The 27,881-nt window shown below is 42.6% G+C and overlaps 1 protein-coding gene across 2 annotated transcripts; it reads left to right on the forward strand.

The window, feature by feature from the left end:
- The first annotated feature begins 1,347 nt into the window (after positions 1-1,347).
- megf8 (multiple EGF-like-domains 8) lies at positions 1,348-27,429 on the forward strand. Of its 2 annotated transcripts, none has more exons than XM_047360953.1 (44): positions 1,348-1,759; positions 2,709-2,901; positions 5,792-5,955; positions 6,040-6,249; positions 6,389-6,569; positions 6,825-6,913; positions 7,602-7,815; positions 7,914-8,097; positions 8,374-8,519; positions 8,607-8,717; positions 8,803-8,954; positions 9,078-9,179; positions 9,980-10,127; positions 10,478-10,641; positions 10,971-11,174; positions 11,578-11,775; positions 11,941-12,201; positions 12,324-12,442; positions 12,529-12,660; positions 12,897-13,010; positions 13,159-13,242; positions 13,479-13,718; positions 13,858-14,042; positions 14,172-14,385; positions 14,480-14,720; positions 14,828-14,960; positions 15,058-15,308; positions 17,148-17,258; positions 17,367-17,485; positions 17,638-17,875; positions 17,976-18,147; positions 18,312-18,475; positions 18,564-18,699; positions 18,772-19,003; positions 19,091-19,217; positions 19,295-19,505; positions 20,502-20,716; positions 20,794-20,989; positions 21,110-21,278; positions 23,239-23,431; positions 23,515-23,685; positions 23,788-23,918; positions 24,155-24,284; positions 24,422-27,429. In XM_047360953.1, exons 1-44 carry the CDS (start codon positions 1,736-1,738, stop codon positions 25,919-25,921), a joined length of 8,673 nt encoding a protein of 2,890 aa, XP_047216909.1. In that variant the 5' UTR covers positions 1,348-1,735; the 3' UTR covers positions 25,922-27,429. The 2 variants fall into 2 exon arrangements, with proteins under 2 accessions (XP_047216909.1, XP_047216910.1); XM_047360954.1 differs by having other exon boundaries at positions 11,944-12,201.
- The last annotated feature ends 452 nt before the right edge of the window (positions 27,430-27,881 follow it).

Genomic DNA, 27,881 nt, shown 5'->3' on the forward strand with positions numbered 1-27,881 from the left:
CCTCAGGATTCATCATTCCCTTTTCTGGACATGAGAATAATATTTTGACTAGCTGTTATATTCCTAAAGTTTTCACTGATGATTTTTTAAAAACTGTTTAATCTAAATTATTAATTCGTTTATTGTCCATTTCCAGTAATTCATGCTGGTGCCTGTCTCCAGCAGCCCGTGGGTAAGAGGCAGGGAACACCCTGGACAGATGCATCACAGGGAAAAACCACAGGATAAGCAATCATGCACAGACAGACTCATACCTACGGGCAATTTCAGAGACGCCAATTAATCCACACATGCATATCTTTAGACTGTGGGAGGAAGCTGAAGTCCCCGGAGAAAACCCATGCATACTCTTAGCAAAAGTACTCACTTAAAATGTTCTCATTATGTTAACACCACAAACTGCAATAAATATTATTAGGATGTTATGTGATCAACACAAAGTGGTTAATAATTCTGTAAAGGAAGGAAAGTGGTTTTATTTTTTTTACAAAGAATCTGAAAAGTTAGATATTCAGCCTCTTGAATCAGAACTTTGTAGATCCACCTTTCACCGCAGTCACAGTTGCAAGTCTTCGGGGCTGTGTCTTCACCAGCTTTGCACATCTGGAGATTGAATTTTGAAGACTCTTCCTTGCAGAACAGCTTAGTCTCAGTTACAATAGATGGATGGCATCTCTTTTAAGGCTTGCTACAGATTCACCAATTAGCTTTAGGTCTAAACTTAGACTCGCCAAATCCTAACCTAACTAATGAATGTACTTATTTCTAAACCATTCTATTGTAGCTTTGGTTGTATGTTTAGGGTCACTGTCCTGCTGGAAGGTGAATTTCCACCCTCTTCTCAGACCAGATGTTTGGTCTTTCCCATATATTGTTTTGATGCAAAAATGATTTCTTCTTGTTTGTCTATCATAAAGGCTAGATTTCTAAAGTGTACAATGATGGTTGTCCTGTCAACAGATTCCCCTGAGTTGTGGATCTCCTTACCAAGGGCCCTATAGTGAGATAAATTACAGGCAGACTCTCTTTAATAATTATGGTTCTGTAAAAGATAAATGGCTGCACTGGATTTATCAAATGCACGCCACAATTTTCAGATTTTTCTTTTTGTAAAAAATATTAAAAAGGGCAGTTTTTTGACACATCCCAGACAGTGTTATATAAACATGCCTTCAACTCAGTGTATGGCCCTTGTTTCTAATCTGCCCTTTTAGAAACTTAATGTTGCTTAATCCATTAAGTTTCGGGTTAATGCAGGAAGCGAGGCTTTTGTCCAGATGTTTAAACGTTGTCCTCCATCTCCGCTGGATGGCAGTGCTGTTTCAAGCAACTTGCGGCTCAGTCTTTTGTGTTGGCAACCTATGGTTGCAGCCAGCCAGAAAAACCAAAACAACGACGTTGAGGTCTATAACACGGAGCTGCAAAAGTAACTGCAGTTAAAACGTATCGAGGGTTGATGGTTGAGATGTTCCATCACCGGACGACAGGTTTTTCTTACAGAGTAGCATCGAAGATCATAACATCGTAATTACTCCGAGGCATGTTTTCTTATGGTTCTCTGCGGGCACTGACGCATCTGGATTTAGCAGAGCTCCGTGTTGCAGCGTCTGTCCTCTGCAGCGAATTACATTTAACTGCGGCTAGCTAGTCGAGCTAGCGGTCAGATTTCGGCAAAAGGATAAGTCGACCCATGCGGTTGCTTGCCCAACAATACCCATCGACAATGTAAATTAATATGCGATCAAAGAGACGGGAATTGGTAGGTATAATTATAAAATATGATGATAAACGACATGACGGCCCCTGGTTTTCTGTCAGCTAGCTTAGCAAAACCTCCACGTTAGCTTTGTTATGATAGCCTGCACAGAGTCCCCCTTTTCTAGACATCTTGGTCATTCTCCCTCTTCTCTCTTTGACGTGAAAAACACATGCATGGGAAGTAGTTTGGGGTTTCTTGATGCATATTTATTTGTTTTTATCCCAAGTCGGACTGGTTGCAGCCGTGGTGCATCTATGGGTAGCATCTAGCTACATGAAAGATGCTTATTCTCTAGTGCCTAGGCTGTTCATCTTAAAGCGCAGAAATTAGAGTTTGTCTGTTTCTATTTATATTTCTGTGAATGCAAGCGTAATACCCAGAGTAAAGATGATCATAGATATAAATATCAGACTTGAGTAATTATGATTATTGCTATAATTATTACCTTTTAAATTACTGTACATTGTATTATTGTCTTAGGATTGATAGCCATGGGGCTTTATGGAATGCACTCTATTTTTTTCTTGGTTTTTTTTTGGGTCAGTTTTCTGTTGTTTTGGTATACTAATTGTGATTTAAGTATGTTTTCATGATGAATAAGAAGTGATAGGAATAATGTCGCAGGAGAAGGGGTGGGTTAATGTAAGTTTATACTTCTGTCCACTCTTTTGAGCATGTAAATGTTGTATATTAGTAAATATTGCTGTTACTGTCTGCTGTTACGCTCAATACAATTTTAAAACGAATAAAAAAAACAAAACACCTTAAGTATTTTATTAACACCTCATATTTGACTATTGAATATTTGATGTCCATCATAATGTTGCATCATGTCGTTGATCAGGGAAATCTAAATCCGAACTCTTATTGCTTACGTTTATGAAGGATATAAAAATATTAAATGTGTTACGACTAACGCACATGATTTTGCCTAACCTCCACATTCTAGGCAGTGCCAGAGATGGCCTCCCCTCTCCCTGTCTCCGTTGTCATATTGGTGGTCCTCCTATCAGCCGAGTCACCTGTGTGCCAGGCAGGGGACTGCAAGGGCCACAGACAGGTGCTGAGGGGACCTCCGGGTTATGTCACAGATGGACCCGGAAACTACTCTGTTAATGGGAACTGCGAGTGGCTTATCAAAGGTAGAGTTATTGCAAACTGTGCTCACCTTTCACATTATACAGGTCCTTCTCAAAATATTAGCATATTGTGACAAAGTTCATTATTTTCCACAATGTAATGATGAAAATTTAACATTCATATATTTTAGATTCATTGCACACTAACTGAAATATTTTAGGTCTTTTATTGTCTTAATACGGATGATTTTGGCATACAGCTCATGAAAACCCAAAATTCCTATCTCACAAAATTAGCATATTTCATCCGACCAATAAAAGAAAAGTGTTTTTAATACAAAAAACGTCAACCTTCAAATAATCATATACAGTTATGCACTCAATACTTGGTTGGGAATCCTTTTGCAGAAATGACTGCTTCAATGCGGCGTGGCATGGAGGCAATCAGCCTGTGGCACTGCTGAGGTCTTATGGAGGCCCAGGATGCTTCGATAGCGGCCTTTAACTCATCCAGAGTGTTGGGTCTTGAGTCTCTCAACGTTCTCTTCACAATATCCCACAGATTCTCTATGGGGTTCAGGTCAGGAGAGTTGGCAGGCCAATTGAGCACAGTGATACCATGGTTAGTAAACCATTTACCAGTGGTTTTGGCACTGTGAGCAGGTGCCAGGTCGTGCTGAAAAATGAAATCTTCATCTCCATAAAGCTTTTCAGCAGATGGAAGCATGAAGTGCTTCCATCTTTAATCTCCTGATAGCTAGCTGCATTGACCCTGCCCTTGATAAAACACAGTGGACCAACACCAGCAGCTGACACGGCACCCCAGACCATCACTGACTGTGGGTACTTGACACTGGACTTCTGGCATTTTGGCATTTCCTTCTCCCCAGTCTTCCTCCAGACTCTGGCACCTTGATTTCCGAATGACATGCAGAATTTGCTTTCATCTGAAAAAAGTACTTTGGACCACTGAGCAACAGTCCAGTGCTGCTTCTCTGTAGCCCAGGTCAGGCGCTTCTCCGGCTGTTTCTGGTTCAAAAGTGGCTTGACCTCGGGGAATGCGGCACCTGTAGCCCATTTCCTGCACACGCCTGTGGACGGTGGCTCTGGATGTTTCTACTCCAGACTCAGTCCACTGCTTCCGCAGGTCCCCCAAGGTCTGGAATCGGCCCTTCTCCACAATCTTCCTCAGGGTCCGGTCACCTCTTCTCGTTGTGCAGCGTTTTCTGCCACACTTTTTCCTTCCCACAGACTTCCCACTGAGGTGCCTTGATACAGCACTCTGGGAACAGCCTATTCGTTCAGAAATGTCTTTCTGTGTCTTACCCTCTTGCTTGAGGGTGTCAATAGTGGCCTTCTGGACAGCAGTCAGGTCGGCAGTCTTACCCATGATTGGGGTTTTGAGTGATGAACCAGGCTGGAAGTTTTAAAGGCCTCAGGAATCTTTTGCAGGTGTTTAGAGTTAACTCGTTGATTCAGATGATTAGGTTCATAGCTCGTTTAGAGACCCTTTTAATGATATGCTAATTTTGTGAGATAGGAATTTTGGGTTTTCATGAGCTGTATGCCAAAATCATCCGTATTAAGACAATAAAAGAGCTGAAATATTTCAGTTAGTGTGCAATGAATCTAAAATATATGAATGTAAAATTTTCATCATGACATTATGGAAAATAATGAACTTTATCACAATATGCTAATATTTTGAGAAGGACCTGTACACTCCATTGCAAAGGTAATCTTTGGCCTTTAACTATTTCACATTTTGTGAGGTTACGGTGAAAAGCTTCAATGTATTAAGTTGGGATTTTATGTGATAGAACAAGAAACATATGATTGTGAAGTAGAAATAAAATGACCCATGGTTTGAAGATTTTTGTTACAATTAATATCTTAAAAGGATGGCATGCGTTTGTATCCGTTCCCATTTACTCTGATTTCCCTTAATAAAATGTAGTGCAACTAATTGCCTTCTGAACTTAGCTAATTAGCAATTATTCCCAGTAAAAGACAAGCTGTTCTGCAAAGGCCTCAGAGGTTTGTTAGAGAACATTAGTGAACAAACAGCAGCATGAAGACTCAATAACATGGAATAACATTTTGGAGAAGTTAAAAGCATAGTTTTAAACAATATTCAAAGCATTGAATCTCTAATTGAGCATTTTTGACTCCATTATCTGACAATGCAAAGACTATGGCACAACTGCAAACCTGCCAACACATGGCCGTCCACTTGGTAACTCTGGAGGAGTTGCAGTGGTCCATAGCACAGAATGAAACTATTAGTTGTGCACTCCACAAATCTGGCATTTGCTAAACTGCTGTTAGAAGATGGTCATTGTTTAAAAAAGGTATAAAAAGTCCAATTTGCAGTTTGCCACAACCCATGCATGAGTTGAAAAGTTGTGGAAGAAAGTGGAGGTCAGAAGAGACCAAAATGAAACTTTTGGGCCTACATGCCAAATGCTGTGTGGGAATGGGTGGCAGCATGATGCTGTGGGGATGCCTTTTCTTTATCAGGGACAGAGAAGCTGCTCACAGTGGATGGGAAGATTCATGGAGCTAAGTACAGGTGACTCTGGAAGAGACTGCGGCAGTGGTTCAGCTTTGAGTAGAACAACATACAGCCAGAGCTACAATGCAACATTTTAGATCAAAGCCAATTCATGTGTTAGAATGGCCCAGTCAAAGTCTAGACCTAAATCCAATTGAAAATCTTTCGAATATGAAATATATGCAGGCCAGACTTTTTAGATTTTTATTTTAAAAAAAGAACATGCACTACTTTATTTTGGTCTATCACAAAAAATCCCACAAATAAACTGTGAAGTTTGCGGCTGTAGTTTTTTGGGTTGTGATTGAAATGGTTTGAGGTGTACGCATCATTATGCAAGGCACTGATTTCTTACAACACTAAGTATCAGACTAAGCAATATTTTTTCTTATCTTTCAGCTCCCACCAACAGCCATCGAATCGTGTTGAATTTCACCTTTATGGACACAGAGTGTACCTACGACTACCTGTTCGTGTATGATGGTGACTCGTACCAAAGCCCTCTTCTTGCCAGTCTGAGTGGCAACTCTTTGCCTGAACCCATCGAAGCCAAGTCTGGCAAGGTAACCAAATATAAATAACCCTTGTGTTGTCTTTTACAGATATAGCTGATATTCAAATATGTTTTTTTTTGTTTTTTTTTTCAGATGCTTATTCATCTATTCAGTGATGCAAATTACAACCTCTTGGGCTTCAATGCAACATACACCTTCTCTGTATGTCCTGGAGGATGTGGAGGCCATGGGCGCTGTGATCCCTCTACATCCAAGTGCCACTGTCATCAGGGTTGGGGAGGAGCATCTTGTACAACTGCTCTGTGTTCCCAGGCTTGTTCTTTGAATGGACAATGTGACAAGGTAAGAAGAAAGGGGAATGACCACTCTGTTGCGACCTGTTGTTAGCCAATTCTTCAATTGTCCTTACTGACATAGCCTAAAGTAAATCAGTCATTTTAATGACTTTTAATCTTTAAATGAAAAACTTGTTTTGTTTCAGAAAGGGGAACGCTGTCGGTGTAACCCAGGCTTCCTTGGCCACATCTGTCAACTTGGTCTCCGTGACGATAACGGGGCAGGACAGTGGTGCCGTGTGAGTGAAGGAAACCCTAACGCACCTCCGAGGACGGGTTCTGCTGGCGTGTACCTCTCCTCAACTGGAGCCATGTATTTGTTTGGAGGTGGGTGTACTGTTGACGTTCATCAATAGGATTTCAGTATTTAGAGAACAAGCTCCGCTTTCACAAACGTGTTTACAGACTTTTAAGGTACTTGTCTTTCAATTTTTTTATTCATTCTTTGCTTTAATAGACTTTACTTGAATCTGTTGTAATATTTTAATGTGTTTTAGCTGTTTTGTCAGTTATTGACAGATATTGTTTTGCTTTTTTATCATTAGCGACTATATTTAATAATTTTTCCCTTCTTTTGTGTAGGATTTGATCTGAACAGAGCTCTTGGTGACTTGATCAAGTATAATTTCACATCCAGCCAATGGGAAAGCAGGTCTTATGGGCACTCGCCTGTAAGTGTCTTTTTGTTTTTAAATCTGAACACTAAATATGAAAACAATTATTTAGTATATAAGGTTTGAACACTGGCACTAAGTGTGATATTTAATGTTGTAAAATCATAATCATCATCTTTAGTGTTATATGACTCTGTTCAGACCCATCATTAACATGCATCCTTGCTGATTCAGATGCAAGTGGACAGCAGCTTGGTAACCCTACTGGCGATACATATAGACAAACGGGTGTATCTTCTGTTAGCCGGGCTTACCTTAGCCAACGCAGTAAAAATTTTAGGCAAATAGATAGCTGTTGTATTGAACAGAATATTTCTTTAACTATGAGATATCCAGATAAAAACTTTGAGCTTTAAGTGAAGTTGTATCGGCTCATTCTGGGGTTCTAAAGTAAGGTCCGGTACGATTTGGATCAAAGTTTCTCAGACTACCTCTGAAGATGGCTGGAGTGAATCCATTCTTTATCCTTAAGTTTGTTTATATCCGTATGTAGTGCTGTACATTTGTGAGCAAATCACACTGGATAGATAATAATGGTAGGTCAGAATAGGGCCTGCGAGCTTAAACTTATTACCACGGTGACATGATCTGGGATAGGCAGAAGATAATTGATGGATAGAGCTTCTGCTTTACTTGTTTTAAATTCCTAATATTTTTTCTCTTTTCTTTGTGTCTCTTGTGTAAGGCGGCGCGTCACTCCCACACCGCTGTACAGTACATGGGTAATATGGTTATCTTTGGAGGAGAGCTAGCTAATGGATCCTTGGCCAGTGATGTCTGGATGTACAGGTCTGTCCAGGATGACTGGCAACAGCTCAGCTTTTCCCACTCACGTGGTGCTCCTAAACTGGCCAATCATGCTGCAGCAGTGGTGGACAGCTATCTCTATATTTTTGGAGGTGAACTTGATATTACAGTATCTCATTGGTGTCTGTGTTAAAATTGTGATTACAGAATACATTTAGAGAAATAAATCTCACCTCTGCTAATGTACCAGGCCGCACCGAGGAGGATATGTTTTCCTCGACTCTGTATCGCTTTGGCTTGCACGGTTCAGGACGATGGGAAACAGTTCAGCCCACTGGTGGGAAACCACCAGCCTCAGCTGGCCACTCCATGGTGTTCCACAGCCCATCTAGGACCCTGTTGGTCTATGGAGGTCACAGGCCTACTACTGCCAGGTAGACACCTTATGCACCCTGAGTATTATTATGTACATTTTAATAAGAGGGAGAAAGAGAAAAGTAGAATCGCCGTCTTTCCATACTAAATGACAGGTATTTCACATATTCTTCTGCATACATTTTGTCAACAAGTATTTGTGTAGTTTTAAAATTAAAGTAAAAAGGATATATGGATTAAAAACTCATATTGATTATAAAGCAATGTAATAAATTGGTATTAAACCAGAAAAATGCCTCTGTTGAATCTTTGTTGTCATTGTATACTTTTTTAAGGTTTAGTGTGCGGGTAAACAACACCGACGTATTTCACGTAGACAGGCGTTTTTGGACATCCTTTCGGTCCCGTTTTCCAACAACTGGGCCCAGAGAGAGAGCTTTTCACACCGCCACTGTCATTGGAAACTACATGGTGGTCTATGGTGAGAAAGAGTAAATTTAGAAAACATGAAAAAGTTTGGTTTGAACTTCTTTTGTTTATCATGTTGCTTTCTGCCCTTTTCTACCAGGTGGAAATGTACACATTCATTACCAGGAAGAGAAATGCTATGATGAGGAAATCTTTTTTTATCATTTGGGCTGCCACCAGTGGGTGTCTTCTGGGGAGAGATGGTCATCCAGTCAGTAGATCTATTTTTCTTTCCTTTTCAGAAGCTTTTATTACCTGTGGACATTTAATCCATACATTTTTTATATGTTTCTAAGATGGTGAAGCTGTGAGGGGGCGGTATTCACATGTTGCAGCAGTGATGGAGGGACGTGTGCTGCTTGTTGCTGGCGGTTACAGTGGTGTTGCACGTAGAGATCTTGTGGCTTACAAAGTACCATTGTTTGTTAGCAGTGATCAAGGCGACAGGGTGAGTCAACGTGCTTGACAGCAACAGAATAGAGAATAATGTCAAGTTAGAACTGTTGAGAAATAGACTGAAAAGAAAAAGACTTAAAGCAACAGCATTTATTTCAACTTACTTTTCGTCTAGGATGCTGTTTGTGCTGAGGCGCTTGATGAAAGTATGTGCCTGAAGAACCCAGAATGCAGCTGGTGTGAAGGCCGATGTCGAGAGTACCAGCCCACCAACCCGGTAACACTTTCCTCTGAACAACCTTTGGACTACTTTGTTTTAAACAGATTTGAACCTTTGTATGAATTGAGTAATTATTTTACATATACATAAACTGGTCCTGGCAGAAATTAGAATCAGATAAATTTACCTTGATTGGGTCTGTTCGATGATCTGCTGGTCAAATGCTAAAAAATAATTTTTTTTAAACTATTCATTAGGTGCATCAATAACTCATTCATTCATTCATTCATCTTCTATAGCACTATTCAGTAGTAGGTCAAGGGGAGCTGGTGCTTATCTCCAGCAGGCTACGGGCGAGAGTCAGGGTACACCCTGGACAGGTCGCCAATCCATCGCAGGGCAACACAGACACATACAGGATAAACGACCACGCACACATGCATTTATACCTGAGGGCAATTTAGAGAGACCAGTTAACCTAACAGTCATGTTTTTAGACTGTGGGAGGAAGCCGAGTACCCGGTGAGAACCCACGCATGCACAGGGAGAACATGCAAACTCCATGCAGAAAGACCCCCGGTCCTCGAACCCAGGACCTTCTTGCTGCAAGGCAACAGTGCTACCAACTGCGCCACCGTGCAGCCTAAACCTAATCATCTGCATCAAGAACTCTGTGTGTACTTTAATTCACTTTCTGAGTTCAATAAAATTCAGATAAAGGACAGCGACATATAGTTCGATGATGGGAATGATCTCTGAGACAATGTCTTCTTTACGTTGGATTGAAACTACTACCTCTATCAAAGAACCTGCAGCCCATTTTATTCTGATTATATTTATTATATTTCTGATTATAGTGTGGCAGCACTGGGTGCTTGGGCCTGGCTCGCTTCCTGTCAGACTGCCAGTCCTGCCTGGTGTTCAGCGGCACTCCGGCAACTCTTGCACGGGCCCCCGGTGAATTTGGGTGGTGTGTTCAGAACGAGTCCTGCCTGCCAGTTTCAGGTGAGACGTAAGGAGGGAGGAAGGAGGGCAGAAGAGAAGGAACAAAAAGATATTTGGAGTTGACATGGGAGGGACTAGACTTCTGTGTGATTGTGTAATCCTGGTGGAGTTGAGTGACTTGACTGCGCCCAGCTGTGATTGGACGGGCTGCTCAGACACTGATTTTGCTTGTCTGTCCAATCATGTACTTTCTGTGGTCATGTCATTTTACTCCTTGTGAGCGCAACACACAAAAGTCACAGATTACATTTTATTACAGTAGTATACTATAAGAAACTGCTGTCTAATAAAAGTCTTTAAGAGGTCAGATGTGTTACTTGTGTGCTGACCTCTCCCTCTCGGTCTCACAGAGCGAAGTGCGTGCCGTGTGGACCAGATCTCAGGGGCGTACGGCTGGTGGGGGGAGCGTACCCGTTTCCTAACCTCCCTCCACTCCTGTCGCACCGAGAACTATGTCCCGGGACTGCACCTGCTCACCTTCCAGCACCCCCGCAACGACTCCCAGCCTGACAAGGTACGGAGTCTAAATCTCAACTGCTCACTGTTCTGGTTGTGGTTGTTACTCCTTCCCTCTCTGTTTATACCTATTCCTCCTTCCTTTGAGACTTTGAATCGACGGCTATAATAATTTCTCTTATTTTCTTTCTTATTTCTCGACTTATACTCAGCCCATGTTTTTCTTTTTTCTCTGTTTTGCATAGACATAATTTTATCCCCGCCCAAGTAGTTACAAACATGTGAAGCAGTTTATAGAGAATAGTGCTACTGTTGATGTGTTTCCACTTCCATCCATCCATCCATCCATCCCTCCACTATCCTCCATCAACGTCACCCCTCCACCAGGTATCCATCCTCCGCAGCACCAACATTATTCTTAGCCCCACCACAGAAATGGATGTGGCCCTACAGTTCAAGGGCTTCATCCACCCCTTGTGGGGAGGGCCTCCACCTGCACCTCCTCCCACAGAGACCGTCTTCATATGGGCTCGGATCCAGAGGCTCCACTTTGAAGCTCGAATGGCTTCAGGACCCAACTCCACCCAAATGGTAAGGACAAGTATTTCTAAATTCTAGCCCCCAGGTTAGCTTCTAGGGTCACAAAACATTTTAGGATCAGCATCACCGCCACATCGCTGTTGACTTTTGTACTTTTACAAATGCAACATTCTATATCAAGCTCAGCTGCACAGGCGATATGTTATAAAGGCTAAGGAGTCATATTTGCATTTGTGTGTTTTCAGTGTAGCACAAACATACAGAGCCTTTCAAAAGTATTCATACCCTTTCTCACATTATAATTACAAGTTTTGATTACAATTATGCTCAACTTAAATACCTTAAAGTTAGAGGTTATAATGTAACAAAAGGTTCAACGGTATAAAAATATAAGGCACACTGTTGAATTGTAGAATGATATGATTTAATTCACTACGTTGCTGTCAAATTTAAGGAGGTGGTGGGTCGCTGGGCGGCCCAACAGGAAAAGGAGCTGAAGCTGCTGGTCCGACCAGATGGAAGTCGACTCTTTTCCAACCTGACCAGGGGGAACCATTACCTTGTTCAAGCTGAAGGCTACCTTAACAACTCGGGCTCAGGACAAACAAGTGAAATGGCCCTGATCTGGAACAGAACATTGCCTGGAGGGAGTGTAAGTACTGAAAATAGCTAAACCTTTTTAGAGCAGCAATGGTCTTAAACCTGCAAGTTGTAATAAGAACGATTATGTCGGCGTTCTGTGTAGATTTCTATGAAAATGAATTCCCCAATGTTAATTATACTAAAGCAAAATAAGAAAACTTTCCTTTCCCTCAAGGAGATCTCTTTCCTGTTCCTGGAGCCCTACCGCTCGGGTTCCTGCTCAAGTTACATGTCTTGTCTGGCATGCCTGTCTGACCAGTCGTGTGGCTGGTGTCCATCTCTGTCCCGCTGCCTGTTGCGAGACGGCCCAGGCCTGGAAAACTGTCCTGAGACAGAAGTGGTTGAATCCAAAGGAGACGGTCAGCGCCATCTGCTGTTGGCACCACAGCACTGTACTCTGTGTGAGGAGTACAGAGATTGCTCTGCATGTACTCAGGTACAAAACAAAGGCCATCGTGAAGAAAGTTGATGTTGTGGACCACTCTTCTGCAAATATTATGTAGGTAATTCAGAAAGCTGTTTAATCTTAACTAATTCAAAGCTAACTTTGGTCCACAGGACCCTTATTGTGAGTGGCAGATAAACTCCAGCAAGAAAGGTGACTTTCAGTGCAGTCGCCGGGGAAGATTGGAAGGATCCATCCGTGACCCGAAGGGGTGTCCTAAAGTCTGCAACCAGTGAGCTGGAGAACGGTTTTATAAAAATGTTTTGCAAGATATTGCATAATTTCATCACTAATGTTTTCCTACTTTTTGTTTTAAAGGAGGAGGACATGCAGTGAGTGCCTCTCCAACTCCAGTCAGTGTGCATGGTGTGAATCTGCCCAGGCCTGCTTCTATTTTGCTGCTTATCTCACAAAGTATCCCTACGGAGAGTGCAGGGACTGGTATGACAGGTAAAACAAAGATACTATATTTGTAAGACTGATTTTAGATGAGTTTTGCACATTAGAGCACTATACAGTAGAACGAGATCAGTTCTTAAATATAGGAAGACTTGTAATTATTGAATTTATTACTCAGTTAACATTATATCAACTCATATTTATTTGTAATTTCTGATTGAGCAACATTACAGGTCTGTACATTTTGTGTGTGAGAATAACAGATCTGTTCTCCTTTTCGTCATCAGTGTCCATTCAGTTCCTCAGTGTAAGCAATGTTCAGCTTTGAACACATGTACAGATTGCCTGAGAACATTTCAGTGTGGCTGGTGTGGTGATTACAACAATCCCACAATTGGAAAGTAAGTATGACATAAATATGAACCAAAAAAAGGATCTGAATTGTAATATGACTCGTAAATTAAAAACTGAATAATACCTTGCTTTAATATTAATCATAGATGTATGAAAAGCCATGTTTTTTTCTTTTCTTCTTTGTGTTTGTTTTAGGTGTTTGAGGGGAGACTGGGCAGGAATAGATGATCCGTCTGTATATAACTGCAGTGTTGCTGTGGCTGAAGCTCGGGCTGCAAAGTAAGTTAACTCTTTATGCTTTGATGACTCGCGTTGTAAGCTCTCTTTAACCATATGCATACTTTTCATATTAGAGTGCAATGTGAAATACATTGTTAGAGTTCATTACTATCTAGTGGTGCTTCGAAAATATTAACAAGCTACAGTAGTTGTTTCTGAAAGCAGTAAAAACTAATAAACCAAAAAATTAATTCTGCCCAGGTTGTCATATATTTACACAGCTCTTGTTCTTTTAGTCCTGAACCTCAAACCTCAGCCCCACCCAGACCTTTGGAAATGGAATTGGACTTGGAGATCTTCGACGACGAGGAGAAAGATGCAGTCTGGTCTTACCCCACATGTCCTGACGTGGAGGAATGCAGGCTAGGCCTCCACAACTGTCACCCTTTCGCCACTTGTATCAACACTCCCACCTCATATGAGTGCCACTGTGAGAGAGGATACACAGGCGATGGAACGCTGCACTGCAACCAGACGTATGAGTTTTGTACAAACATGTTTTGCTTTTCTCTTTGTTTTCATCTTAATCTAATGGGATTGGTTGTTTTGTCAGCTAAATGATGCTTTAGTTTGTAATTCTAATGGCAAGTTACATGTTTTTTCCCCATTTCCCAGTTGTTATAACGAATGCCGTGAGGGCCAGTGTAGCGGCAGCCCGCGGTTTGAGTGTGAATGTTCCCTGGGCTGGACATCCGACCCCGCCACTCTGGTTCTGAGTGGTGTTGAATGTGACGTAGACTGTGGCTGCAACTTCCACTCCACCTGTATCACTGCCCCTGGGATCTGTGATGAATGCCAGGGTGAGGCCATTATTGATTTCATTTCTTTTTTAACAGTTGTCAGTATTTTCCTTAGAAAAAAAATATTATCATTGGGTTTTTCTGTGGGTTCTTAACATTGTTCACTATTGTTCTTCATTCGTCTTTCAGATTGGACTACAGGACCTCACTGTGAACACTGCCGTCCAGGTAGCTTCGGTTCCGCCCTGGCTGGAGGTGGCGGCTGTATCCCTTGTGAGTGTAATGGGCATGGTGACCCGCTCCAAGGTTACTGTCACAACCAAACAGGCCAGTGCTACTGCACTCACAACACACAGGGACCACACTGTGAGTCCTGCCTTCCTGGTTACTATGGAGACCCTAGGTAAGCATCATTTACTTTTCATCTCTTTGTTTAAGCTAAGTCCATTTTATAAGAAAAATCTGAAGTTTGATTGAATGATTATTCTGACAAACAGAAACAACGGCACATGTTACCGCCAGTGCCAAGGCCGCTCCGTCCTGCTCTCCTCCACCTCCTCCTCAACCATGCCCTTGTCATCTTCTTTGGGATGGAGGAGTGGCACAGAGGGGAAAGGAGGACTTTCTCACTGTCTTTGGGTCTTGTCTGTCACTGAGAAGCTTGGACCTTGCAAGCCCAAACAGCTCTGCCCCACTGTTGCTCTCACATTACACCCAGACTCCCACACTTACTGTAAAGTGAGTTCAGCTGGTACTTTGAAAAACATACAAGTTAATGTCAAAGCAGACAAACATCTCAATATTCCATAAGTATATTAATTACATACATGTGCGTTATTTTGCAGAGCTCTTATGTTTACGTGTTTGATGGCCTTCCTCGTTTCCTGGCCAGTGGAGTCGTACATTCTGATCACAACCTTATTGGAGCGTTTTGTGGCACAACAAGGACTCAGCCAATCACGGTTGAGGCCACTTCAGGTAGACGTTACTCACCCCTGGTCTATAATTTCTCATGTCTCATTTACGGTAGACATCTTCAGAATTCACAATGTTACATCTTCTTTTTGAACACCAGGTGTGATCTCAGTCTACTTTGAAGCTAACGTCTCTTCAAATAAACCGCAAGGCTTTAATGCGTCTTTCTGGGTGCGTCGGTGTCAGCAGAGCTCTGATGAGGATGAAGAGGGGTCAGCTGTTTGTGCAGGTGGAGCCCAGTGTCAGAGTGGCCTCTGCCAGTGTCCTCAGGGATATGGGGGAGCGTACTGTGACCGACCCATGTGCCCCCAGGATTGTGGAGCAGCAGAAGGAAGAGGAGTTTGTAATATTGTAAGTCTTGTGAGAGGAAGATTTATTCTGGCTTAATTTACTTCAGAGAACTGTAATGTCTTTTTAACGTTTAGATTAAATATTCAGGTTTTTATAATAGCAATACCTCTTTTGCTACCCTTCTTGCTGTTCCTGAGATAGTTATGGATCCTCATCCAGCCTTGTGGCAGTGACTAAAAGAAATTGACCTCTTTGTCTGGTCGTATTTATCTCCTAGAGATACGGAAAGTCATGGATTATTAATTTCTAGGAACTATAATAAACATAAACAAAATGAAAGTATAACTAAAAACAAATCTTCAGTTACATTTATTTCAAAGGGTTTGGTGGGGTTGCAGTAATTGTGCCCCCACTGATTTAGTTAAACACAATTATTTCTTAACTTTGGAAACGTTCCCCACTAAATAAATGTACAGGGGTTGAAAAATGAAACTGAAGCACCTGTCATTTTAGTGTGGGAGGTTTCATGGCTAAATTGGACCAGCCTGGTAGCCAGTCTTCATTGATTGCACATTGCACCAGTAAGAGCAGAGTGTGAAGGTTAAATTAACAGGGTAAGAGCACAGTTTTACTCAAAATATTGAAATGCACACAACATTATGGGTGACATACCAGAGTTCAAAAGAGGACAAATTGTTGGTGCACGTCTTGCTGGCGCATCTGTGACCAAGACAGCAAGTCTTTGTGATGTATCAAGAGCCACGGTATCCAGGGTAATGTCAGCATACCACCAAGAAGGACGAACCACATCCAACAGGATTAACTGTGGATGCAAGAGGAAGCTGTCTGAAAGGGATGTTCGGGTGCTAACCCGGATTGTATCCAAAAAACATAAAACCACGGCTGCCCAAATCACGGAAGAATTAAATGTGCACCTCAACTCTCCCGTTTCCACCAGAACTGTCCGTCGGGAGCTCCACAGGGTCAATATACACGGCCGGGCTGCTATAGCCAAACCTTTGGTCACTCATGCCAATGCCAAACATCGGTTTCAATGGTGCAAGGAGCGCAAATCTTGGGCTGTGGATAATGTGAAACATGTATTGTTCTCTGATGAGTCCACCTTTACTATTTTCCCCACATCTGGGAGAGTTACGGTGTGGAGAAGCCCCAAAGAAGCCTACCACCCAGACTGTTGCATGCCCAGAGTGAAGCATGGGGGTGGATCAGTGATGGTTTGGGCTGCCATATCATGGCATTCTCTTGGCCCAATACTTGTGCTAGATGGGCGTGTCACTGCCAAGGACTACCGAACCATTCTTGAGGACCATGTGCATCCAATGGTTCAAACATTGTATCCTGAAGGCGGTGTCGTGTATCAGGATGACAATGCACCAATACACACAGCAAGACTGGTGAAAGATTGGTTTGATGAACATGAAAGTGAAGTTGAACATCTCCCATGGCCTGCACAGTCACCAGATCTAAATGTTACTGAGCCACTTTGGGGTGTTTTGGAGGAGCGAGTCAGGAAACGTTTTCCTCCACCAGTATCACGTAGTGACCTGGCCACTATCCTGCAAGAAGAATGGCTTAAAATCCCTCTGACCACTGTGCAGGACTTGTATATGTCATTCCCAAGACCAATTTATGCTGTATTGGCCGCAAAAGGAGGTCCTACATCATACTAATAAATTATTGTGGTCTAAAACCAGGTGTTTCAGTTTCATTGTCCAAACCCTGTACTTAAACTAAAGGTTGGATTTTAAAGATTATCTTACTGTAGTAAAAGCTCAATTTATTTTATATTTCTTTGCCCATCTTAACTATGTGTGACGAACATATTTGTCCGCATCAGTGCTTATGGATTTCTAACTAGTATTATTTGCTGTGTTTTAGTCCCTGGGAGTTTGTGTGTGTTCTGAAAGCTGGGCCGGCTCAGACTGCTCAGTTCTTTGGGACCCCAACAGCTTGATTTGGGAGACTCTGTTGGACACACAACTGACAATGGTAAGTCCTAAGCAAATATAAAATATATACAAAATATATTACATTTATAATTTGAGCAGTTAATAAATTACAAATCCACCCTGACAGTTAAGCACTTCTGTTTTACAGAAACAGGCTCATAGGTTCCTCCACAGGATGGGGCACACTCTGGTGTCTGGACCTCAGGGCAACCTTTGGATGTATGCAGGCCTTTCTTTGTCAGATGGCATTCTTGGAAATGTGTACAGGTAGGAGGGAATTTTCTGAGATTCAAACAATTTAGGCAGCACGACTCTTAAGAGGTTTAATTTTGGAGGTTTTTTAGTTACTTTCTTCCTTGCCAAGTTTGTCCTTTTTGTCCAAGTTTGTGTTATAACAACTCCCCCACTGCTTTCTTTAGATATTCTGTGTTGGAGCGTCGTTGGACCCAAATGTTGACAAGTTCTGCAGATGAAGGGGCATCTCCCAGCGCTCGTTATCACCACTCCGCTGCAGTGCTAAACACATATGAGCTGGAATCTGGAAGCCACGACGGTGGTCACAGCTTTATGTTAGTGGTAGGCGGTATCACTCAAAATGGTGTTGCCATGGATACCTGGAGTCTCAATCTCAGCAGCTTGGTCTGGAGAGAACACAAGGTTGGTGTTTGTTTTGTTGTGGATTTAGAATATATTTGGGAAATAAATCAATTGTTGCGTTGTGACTAAATTAAATCCAATGCTCACCCTTGTCTGACAGAGCACAGTGCTGCCCCCGGTGGCCGGACACACTTTAACCGTACGCCGGGACTCCTCAGTGCTACTGATTGGAGGTTACTCCCCGGAAAACGGCTTCAACCATCATCTGTTGGAGTTCACACCTCATTCAGGGAACTGGACAATTATCCCCCAAACGGGAACACCACCTACAGGTTTTATAGATGTTTTTTGTCGCATTTAATGATAAGCCTTTAGTATAGAACCAAAAAAACTCATGTTGTGAAAATGTATAGAATAGGCAAGAGAAATATAAATCGATGTAGCTAAATATTTATTCCTGCTCAGACATCTGATGCTACGTCTCCCCTTCTTTCAGGATTATATGGCCACTCAGCAGTATACCATGAACAGACTGATGCCATCTATGTGTTTGGAGGCTATCGCTTTCATGTGGAGACAGTGGAGCCATCGGGTGAGCTTTATGGCCTGTATTACCCCAACCTTACCTGGTCTCTCCTGGTTCCCTCACAGGGTAAAAAGGTAAGAAGTTGGCCTTGATATTTATATGCTTTTTGACCATGACATATGGATAGCTTATTTAATGTTGTATTATCTCTTTGCTTTGCAGCCCCTGTCCCGTTTCTTTCACGCTGCTGCTCTGATCAAAGACACCATGGTCATTGTGGGTGGTAGGACAGAAGCAGAAGACTACAGTAATTCTGTGTCTCTGTACCAGATCAACTGCAACACCTGGATACAGCCTGGTGACTATTTTAATCTTTAGCTGCTCATCTTTTTCAAAATTCTATAAACTAAGTTTTCCATCTTTCATTCAGATTCAGCCATAGGAGATCCAGTCAATCGCTCAGTGTCTCTTGCGATGACAAGCTGGGGTGGTCGCCTTTTCCTGTCAGGTGGCTTTAATGGCGTCACACTGGGTAGACTTCTAACTCTGACTGTGCCCTCTGACCCTTGTGCCCTCCTGCCCACACCAGAGGCCTGCAACACCACCACAGGTAGCTGTGTGTGGTGTAGGGGTACCTGTGCTTCTTCTGATTCTGCAGAGAGGTAATACTGATTAATAGCATCAATAAATGAAGCTTGAAGTTATCTGCAGCTAATATATTTAATACAGAGACATTGATTCCCCCCCAGAGTGGGCTGCCTCTTGGGTCATTCCACTTGCTCTCCGACTCCTCTTCAACCAGATCAGTGCCGCAGACTTAAGACCTGCAGCGAATGCCTTGCTCGGCACCCTAAAACCTTCTCCAGTCCATCTCAGGTAACATGCTTCAATTTTAGTGCACCACATTTACAAAAATCTTCAGTAAACGAAAACCTATTTTCTAAATTTCCCAGCCTGCTTTACAGTGCAAGTGGTGCACAAACTGTCCAGAAGGGGCTTGTATCAGTAGCTCTGTTAGTTGTTTATCAGAACATGACTGTCGGATCAACCAGAGAGAGATTTTCCTGTCCAGCAACTGCACTGAGACCAGCTGCGAGGCTTCAGACTGCCCCAAGTGTACTGCTTCTGGAAAATGCATGTGGACTCGCCAGTTCAAACGTACAGGTACACAAGCTTCATCTGCAGGAGTTCATTTGCTGAAAATTTGGGTTTATTTTGAAAAACATAATTTTGATTAAATTATTGATTAGGGCTTATTACTGCATACAGCAGCAGTTTTAGTTATGGACCATATGGTTCATTCCCAAGGGTGACCTGGTATTGGGGCAGCATGAGCACACAAAGAAGTCATCTGTTAGTTCTGCTTGGAACATGTTTTCTTTTGCTTATTTGCATGTAAAATCAATGGTGAATGGGCACCAGCTCTTTTATGTTACAGTAAGCACTGTAAGAAAAACCTGCTATACTCAGGTCTGTACTGCGGGTCACTGATGACATTGAAGTATCTGACCCACAGCTTCTTCTCAGTGGTATGCTAAAGGCTTTTAAGGCAGAAGTCCATTTAACCATATCCAGTTCAAAACTAAAATACTTAGGCCAGGGATGTTCAAAGTCTGGCCTGTAAGCCGTTTAAGGCCCTTGGAATGATTTCGTATGCCCCTCCAATCACAGTTTAAGGATGGTACAAATTTGGCTCACCATCATAAGCAGATGATGCAGACAGATTCTTTTGAATTTTTAGGGGTTGAGATTTTTTTCTCTAACTAAAATCTTCTGGAAATGGAGCATGTGAGGTACAATGCAAAGTATTATGTATTATTTATTGTTTTATTAATCCTGCTCTCTGCTGTCATTTTATATTCACAAATAACTTAAAAACTTTAAGCAAAGTCAGACATAGATGCCTCCAAATTATTAAACATGGCTAAATACAGCTGACATTTTCCAAATCTTGTTATTGTTGCTGAGAACAGACTTTAATGTTCTTCTAGACCAAGAAAGAGAAAACAGTCATTCATCACACATTTGTCTTATTAAAAGAAATGCCCAGGATTTTGTAAAATATTTGGACTGATTGTTTTCTCCTATAAATTATTTGTAGATTATTTTTCTACCAAAATCAGGCTTAAGGCATTTCTGTTGTCGATGTTCCTCCTTCAGGTGAAACACGGAGAATCCTAAGTGTGAACCCCACTTATGACTGGACGTGTTTTAGCTACGCGCTGCTCAACGTCTCACCCATGCAGGTGGAGTCATCTCCCCCTCTCCCGTGTCCTCCTCCATGTCACACTCTGCACAACTGCAGCCTGTGTCTGGGCTCCCGAGGCTCAGATGGAGGCTGGCAGCACTGTGTGTGGAGTTTGGCTCTGCAGCAGGTAATACTGACACATTACTGTTTGATTGTGTTCAAGGAACCCCAATTGTTCAACAAAACTATCTTTCCACGTTTCAGTGCATGAGTCCATCTTTTGTGCCCCTTTGTTGTGAAGCGGGCCAGTGTGGCCGGCTTCTCTCTGGAGGAGACTCCTGCTCTCCAAATTGCTCCCAGCTCACCCAATGCTCCCAGTGCATTGCGAGGCCTCAGTGTGGCTGGTGTGCTACTGGGGGAGGCAATGGAGCTGGGCGATGCTTACAAGGGGGAGTTGATGGTGAGATAAGTTTTCACTAGAAGATTTCAATAAACAAAGTATTTCAGGGTGTTACGAAATCAGTGATAAATAATGCAGGTTATCTAAATGTATGTAGTTATCACTGATCTCTCGTTTCAGGCGTGAGTGAAGGTGTTTGTCCTGTGAGAAACAGTAGCTGGTCTTTCCTGCATTGTCCAGAGGAGGATGAGTGTGCCAACGGTCATCACCATTGCAACAGCACTCAGGATTGCCACGACTTACCTGAGGGGTACCACTGCACATGCAAGCAGGGTTACATACTTAACAGGTAATTAACAGTTGTCAATAATGCTGCTGTCACATTGTTTCTTATCTTGTCATGTATGATGGACAACTAAAAATTATTTTTTATGCCGGTCAAGTCCTGTCACCTGAAGTAAAAATATGTGTCACATATAATGTGTCTCTGTTTTCTATGATGTGCATGTATTGAGATGTAGAGTCTGCTACTCGGTTAGGACAGAGTAAGTGATGTCATTGTGTTGTTTTTTATTTTTAATTTATTTCTGTCCCACGCTTAATGATTGCCTGACCACCTTGGGATGAAAGTTCAAGGCTCTATACACAGTCTATGAATTGGACAGATATTGAATTGATGAGAAAGAAGGTCAGACTGCCCTGCTGTTGTATCCAGTTCAACCATTTGGCATGCAGAGCTGAGAGTATTCATCAGTGCAGACAAATTGTTTGCATTGCACAACCTGACCATTGTTAAGGTCATTGGTCATTGTTGCAACATTTGAGTAACACTTGTGTAAGTTTTGTCTCAGTGGTCCATATACAGGGGTTGGATAATGAAACTGAAACACCTGGTTTTAGACCACAATCATTTATTAGTATGGTGTAGGGCCTCCTTTTGCGGCCAATACAGCATCAATTCGTCTTGGGAATGACATATACAAGTCCTGCACAGTGGTCAGAGGGATTTTAAGCCATTCTTCTTGCAGGATAGTGGCCAGGTCACTACGTGATACTGGTGGAGGAAAACGTTTCCTGACTCGCTCCTCCAAAACACCCCAAAGTGGCTCAATAATATTTAGATCTGGTGACTGTGCAGGCCATGAGAGATGTTCAACTTCACTTTCATGTTCATCAAACCAATCTTTCACCAGTCTTGCTGTGTGTATTGGTGCATTGTCATCCTGATACACGGCACCGCCTTCAGGATACAATGTTTGAACCATTGGATGCACATGGTCCTCAAGAATGGTTCGGTAGTCCTTGGCAGTGACGCGCCCATCTAGCACAAGTATTGGGCCAAGGTAATGCCATGAAATGGCAGCCCAAACCATCACTGATCCACCCCCATGCTTCACTCTGGGCATGAAACAGTCTGGGTGGTACACTTCTTTGGGGCTTCTCCACACCATAACTCTCCCGGATGTGGGGAAAACAGTAAAGGTGGACTCATCAGAGAACAATACATGTTTCACATTGTCCATAGCCCAAGATTTGCGCTCCTTGCACCATTGAAACCGACGTTTGGCATTGGCATGAGTGACCAAAGGTTTGACTATAGCAGCCCGGCCGTGTATATTGACCCTGTGGAGCTCCCGACAGACAGTTCTGGTGGAAACAGGAGAGTTGAGGTGCACATTTAATTCTGCCGTGATTTGGGCAGCCGTGGTTTTATGATTTTTGGATACAATACGGATTAGCACCCGAACATCCCTTTCAGACAGCTTCCTCTTGCGTCCACAGTTAATCCTGTTGGATGTGGTTCGTCCTTCTTGGTGGTATGCTGACATTACCCTGGATACCGTGGCTCTTGATACATCACAAAGACTTGCTGTCTTGGTCACAGATGCGCCAGCAAGACGTGCACCAACAATTTGTCCTCTTTTGAACTCTGGTATGTCACCCATAATGTTGTGTGCATTTCAATATTTTGAGCAAAACTGTGCTCTTACCCTGCTAATTGAACCTTCACACTCTGCTCTTACTGGTGCAATGTGCAATCAATGAAGACTGGCTACCAGGCTGGTCCAATTTAGCCATGAAACCTCCCACACTAAAATGACAGGTGCTTCAGTTTCATTGTCTAACCCCTGTATATAGTATGCTATGGAATCTGTCTTGCTCAGTTGAAAATCAAATTGCGTATGCCACAGTATAAGAGCTGGAGCATTGTTTACTTAAGGCTACATATTGTTATACGCTACTACAACACAAGACCGGGAACTTAAATGTTTAACCGGTTCTGTATATCCTGTGTTTTTTCTCCTTAGTATTTCTGGTCAGTGTGAGCCAGTGTGTGCACAAGGCTGCGTTAACGGGACATGCATGTCCCCAGGAGTTTGCCAGTGTCACTTTGGCTTTGTTGGGGACAACTGTTCCTCTGAGTGCAAATGCAACAAACACAGCAACTGCGCCAGCATTGACAAACCTGATCTTTGTCTGGAGTGCCGCAATAACACCAAAGTAAGTGTTAATAAAACATCTAAACACTGTGAAGATTTATCATATTCAGTACTGATTTATATTTTTACTTGCGTGAGTTATAGGGTAAACACTGTGAGAAGTGCAAGCCTTTGTTTGTGGGCTCTGCAATAGATGGGGGCACCTGTCGTCCGTGTCGGGACTTCTGCAGGGGAAACGGCATGGTGTGTCTGTCCCGCGATGAATATAATAAGGCCATTGAGAACCCTCATCTCTTTCCTGTAGACTCCATAGTTGTAAGTTTCTGAAGTACTTCCTGTCCTTCTCTTGTCAGTCTCTAAAAACGAATATACCAGAAGGTTTGCTTACTTTTTTCCACCTCTGTATCGTTTGATCAGATTCAGGCCTGGGTGTCTGAAGGTCCTACAGAAAATACTGCGGTGTGTGTCAATTGCCAAAACAACAGTGTTGGGGACAAGTGTGAGGGCTGCCGTCGTGGCTATTTCTTACTGAATGGGAAGTGTGAAAAGTGAGTATTGCTTCGGGGTCCAAAGACAATAGATTTCCTGTGAACTTATATTAATGATTAGATAGCGATTTGAGTTTTTTTTTTTACATTGCCTATAGGGGTATTTTTCTATCTGACCGAGTGCAACAAAAATAAACTTCTTGTGGTAAAGACAAGCAAATGTAGAAACAAAGACTACTGATACCTTTATAAATGCTTTTTGTTCTTCAGATGCTAGACTTTTCCTTTCATTGCAGATGTCAGTGTAATGGCCACGCAGACACATGTGAGCCTGATGGTAGCGGTTGCCCCTGCCAAAACAACACAGAGACCTCGTCCTGTCTCAGCAGTTCTCAAAATGATCGAAAAGACTGCTACAGGCAACAAGTAGGACAAATGTATTTTTGTGCCAGAAGATTAGGATCTATGCCACATCCTTCCTTATTTTACAAACTTCTGTTTAGAATTAGGATCATAGTTCTTAGGATTTGTTTTCAAATTGTTTGTCTTGCTCTCCTCTTTAGTGTGCCAAATGCAAAGACTCCTTCAATGGCAACCCAGTGAACGGGCGTCAGTGCTACCGTCAGTTTAATGTGGATTCAGAGTTCTGCTTTGATCCCACGTCCCAAACAAACTGCTTCCACGATCCCACTATTCGCAACCTGCCCAAGGGTCGCACCGTGTTCTTTGCTGCTCAGCCAAAGTTTACGAATGTGGACATCCGGGTCACCATTGATGTTACCTTTGGAGAAGTGGAGGTTTACGTCTCCAACTCGCATGACACCTTTATTGTGGATGTGGACCGCTACACGGGGATTCATACTATTAAGATAGAGGACGAATCAGTGAGTCGTGGGACAGCTACAGGATCAGATAAGGTTTCTCCTCCGTCTCCTATAAAGATGTTTGCCAACGCCTCGGCCAACCTGGGAGGTCCCGTGCTCTCCCACAATCCCCTGCAGCTGCAAGCCAAACTCACGGGGGGAGAGAGAGAAATCAGAGACGAGCGCGCTGAGGGACTCATCTCCTACATAACTGTGTGGAAGCCACAGACCGTGCTGATTGTCCGAGGAGTTCGGGACCGCGTGGTCATCACCTTCCCGCATGAGGTGCACTCCCTGAAATCCAGCCGCTTTTATATCGCTCTCAGAGGTGTGGGAACTGATGAAAGACAGAGCGAGTCCCAGGGCCTGCTATTTGTGCGACAGGACCAAGCCCACATAGACCTCTTTGTCTTCTTCTCTGTTTTCTTCTCCTGCTTTTTCCTTTTCCTGTCTGTTTGTGTACTTCTGTGGAAGGTCAAGCAGTTCCTGGATTTCCGTCGGGAGCAGCGGCGCCACATTCAGGAGATGACCAAAATGGCATCCAGACCGTTTGCTAAACTCACCATATACCTAGAACCGGAGGAGCCTCAGCTCATCTATCTACCTTCGGCTGGTGGTGGGGTGGGGGGTGGCACTGTATCGGTTGCTCATGCACGCACAGGCAAGTTAAGCGGAGTGGTGGTGGGCCAGAGGGGCAGAGGAGGACCTGTCTATAAACACGACCCAGGCTCTGGACCCACAGCCCACCACCACCACCATCATCACCACCTCACCTTGAGTGGGGGAGGCAGCAACGGACAGCATCTACCACTGCACTACTTAAACACCCATCATTATGCCAGCACCACAGCAGGCACCCAGTCCTCTCATCATCACCATCCATCCACATACTCTGGCTACCAGCAGTTTTGCCGCTCCGACCCTTTCCTCTCACAGCTCATGGGCTTCTCCTACTCCTCCTTCAAAGTGGGGCCCATCACCCTGGAGCCCACAGAGGACGGCATGGCCGGGGTGGCCACCGTCCTGTTCCAGCTGCCTGGCGGTGTCTTGGCACCAAATCGTGCCTGTTTGGGCTCTGCACTGGTTACCCTCCGCCAGAATCTGCAGGAATACTGCGGCCATGGCAGTGGAAGCGGGCATCCAGGGGCAGGTGCGGGACGCAAGGGTCTGCATCAGCATCTCACCACAATGGCTATGTAAGAACCCGATCAACAGATTAGAATAATGAAATAAAGAGATGTGGAAAGCCTGGAAAGAGTTTGGAATATTATACGTTAATTTTTAGCAAGAATCTTAGCTGAAAGGCAAAGTCCAAAAAAAAGTTACTGTACATCCAGTGAAATTAGCTTTTGGAACAGAAATGTACATACACTGTAAAATGAAATAAGTGTCTTATATTGTATGATGTATTGCTCTATGATATTTCAGCGCTTCACATGACCATGTCAGCTGTATCTGCAATGCACTACAACTTCTACTTTACAAAATAATATTTGTGTATGCTATCCTTAACAAGGTAGAACCACACTCGAGGTGGACTCTGGTTAAAAGTTATTCGCCAGAAAACGGTTTAAAAGGAAATTTAGAAATAAATGTACGCTTTGGAACCGACTTGTGAAATACATAGAAAAGGTGACAATCACACAGTGTTAAATTTTACTGCAAGAATAAACTACAATTTGTACAACATAATGTGCATAATGCTAATAGTGAGCTCAGTGTAGACACAGTATTACTTGTGAGATGGATATCAATCAATATTAGTGATTTCTAACTATAACTCAGTATGTGGAAGGCTTCAAAGCCACTTGTTTCTGTTAAGAATAACTCTTGGGTATGTTTTTGCATATTCTCCCTCCCTTTTCTGTTACTTTATTAGTCTTATCTGCCTTCACTTTCTGCCTTTTCTGTGAGTCAGCTGGCTTACACTTGAAACCTTTCTGGTAAATGTGTCTGGTGCAGCTGCTGGAGAAGGTTCAACAATGTTCTACATTTTGTGTCTTGTTTTGTTCTTTTAAAGAAATGACAAAAGATAAGGTTTTTGACATTGGCATCCTTGCCTTGGCTCTAAAATTATTTATCAAACACTACAGGACTAGTCCATAATAGATGGCAAACACTTGTTTTTGAAAGCTTTGTTTTGTTTTCTAGATTTCAGTGACTAAAACCTATGACTGCTAAGACAAAATGATTGGAATTGCTAAGTATAACTAGGGTTTAAAATGTCTCTGTAAACAAGTTGTGAGAGCTTTGAGAAGGTCTGAGTGCATTTTGAGACTGAATCACTTAACTGTATTGTTTTGGTGTTTATTTGCGTTCCTTTCTGTTGTTCTCTTTGCATTGCATGGAGCCAGTGGCCTCGTGACCAACATGACCCCATTCTCCGGTAGCACGCATTGTAAAGAAATGAACTGACAGTGATGCTGCCGGATTCTTTTCAGATCAAATGAAAAGTGTTTTCTTTCATCAATTGCAAAATAGTGAACTAAATCTAAACCTGAGACTGTCGTTATTTAAAGGAGCCCGTTGAAAATAAGCAGTCGGTTTGTATCGTGCATGAATTGATTTTTTTTTTACATGCTTCATTTTTGTACATAATTTCTCCTGTGTCTGTTGTTTTGTTTTCAAAGAAAGGGAACAGTATTGTGTAACAAGACAGTAAAGGTTCAGTGTCCTGATTCAGCTGAAATAAAGTCTGTCTAACGTTTCGGCATTTGTGTTTATTCCACTTGGTGTGTAGATACAAATGGCTGATGTACAGTACAGTACTGCTTATTTCTTGATACTTCCGCTTCCTCGGTATAGAGGTCTGTAAAACATACACTGCCTTGCAGATTTATTCACACCCCATGATTTTTTTCACATTTTGAAGAAGCAGATAGTCCAATATATTTATTGGGACTTAATGTGATACAGGTTTTTCAAAATTATTTACAAATGAAAATCTGAAAGTATGGTATCCATTTGTCTTCAGCTTCCCCTTAAGCCCATACTTTGTAGATCCATCTTTTTCTGCATTTTATAGCTGCATGACTTATGGTTGTGTCTTTACCAGCTTTGCATAATGAGGTGCAGAAAAGTTTGTCTGGTCTTCTTTTCAAAACTGCTCAAGTGTAGTCAAATTGAATGCAGAGTGTCTGTGAACGTCAATTTCTAAGTC

This window comes from Girardinichthys multiradiatus, chromosome 3 (assembly GCF_021462225.1).
Source record: "Girardinichthys multiradiatus isolate DD_20200921_A chromosome 3, DD_fGirMul_XY1, whole genome shotgun sequence".
NCBI lineage: Eukaryota > Metazoa > Chordata > Actinopteri > Cyprinodontiformes > Goodeidae > Girardinichthys > Girardinichthys multiradiatus.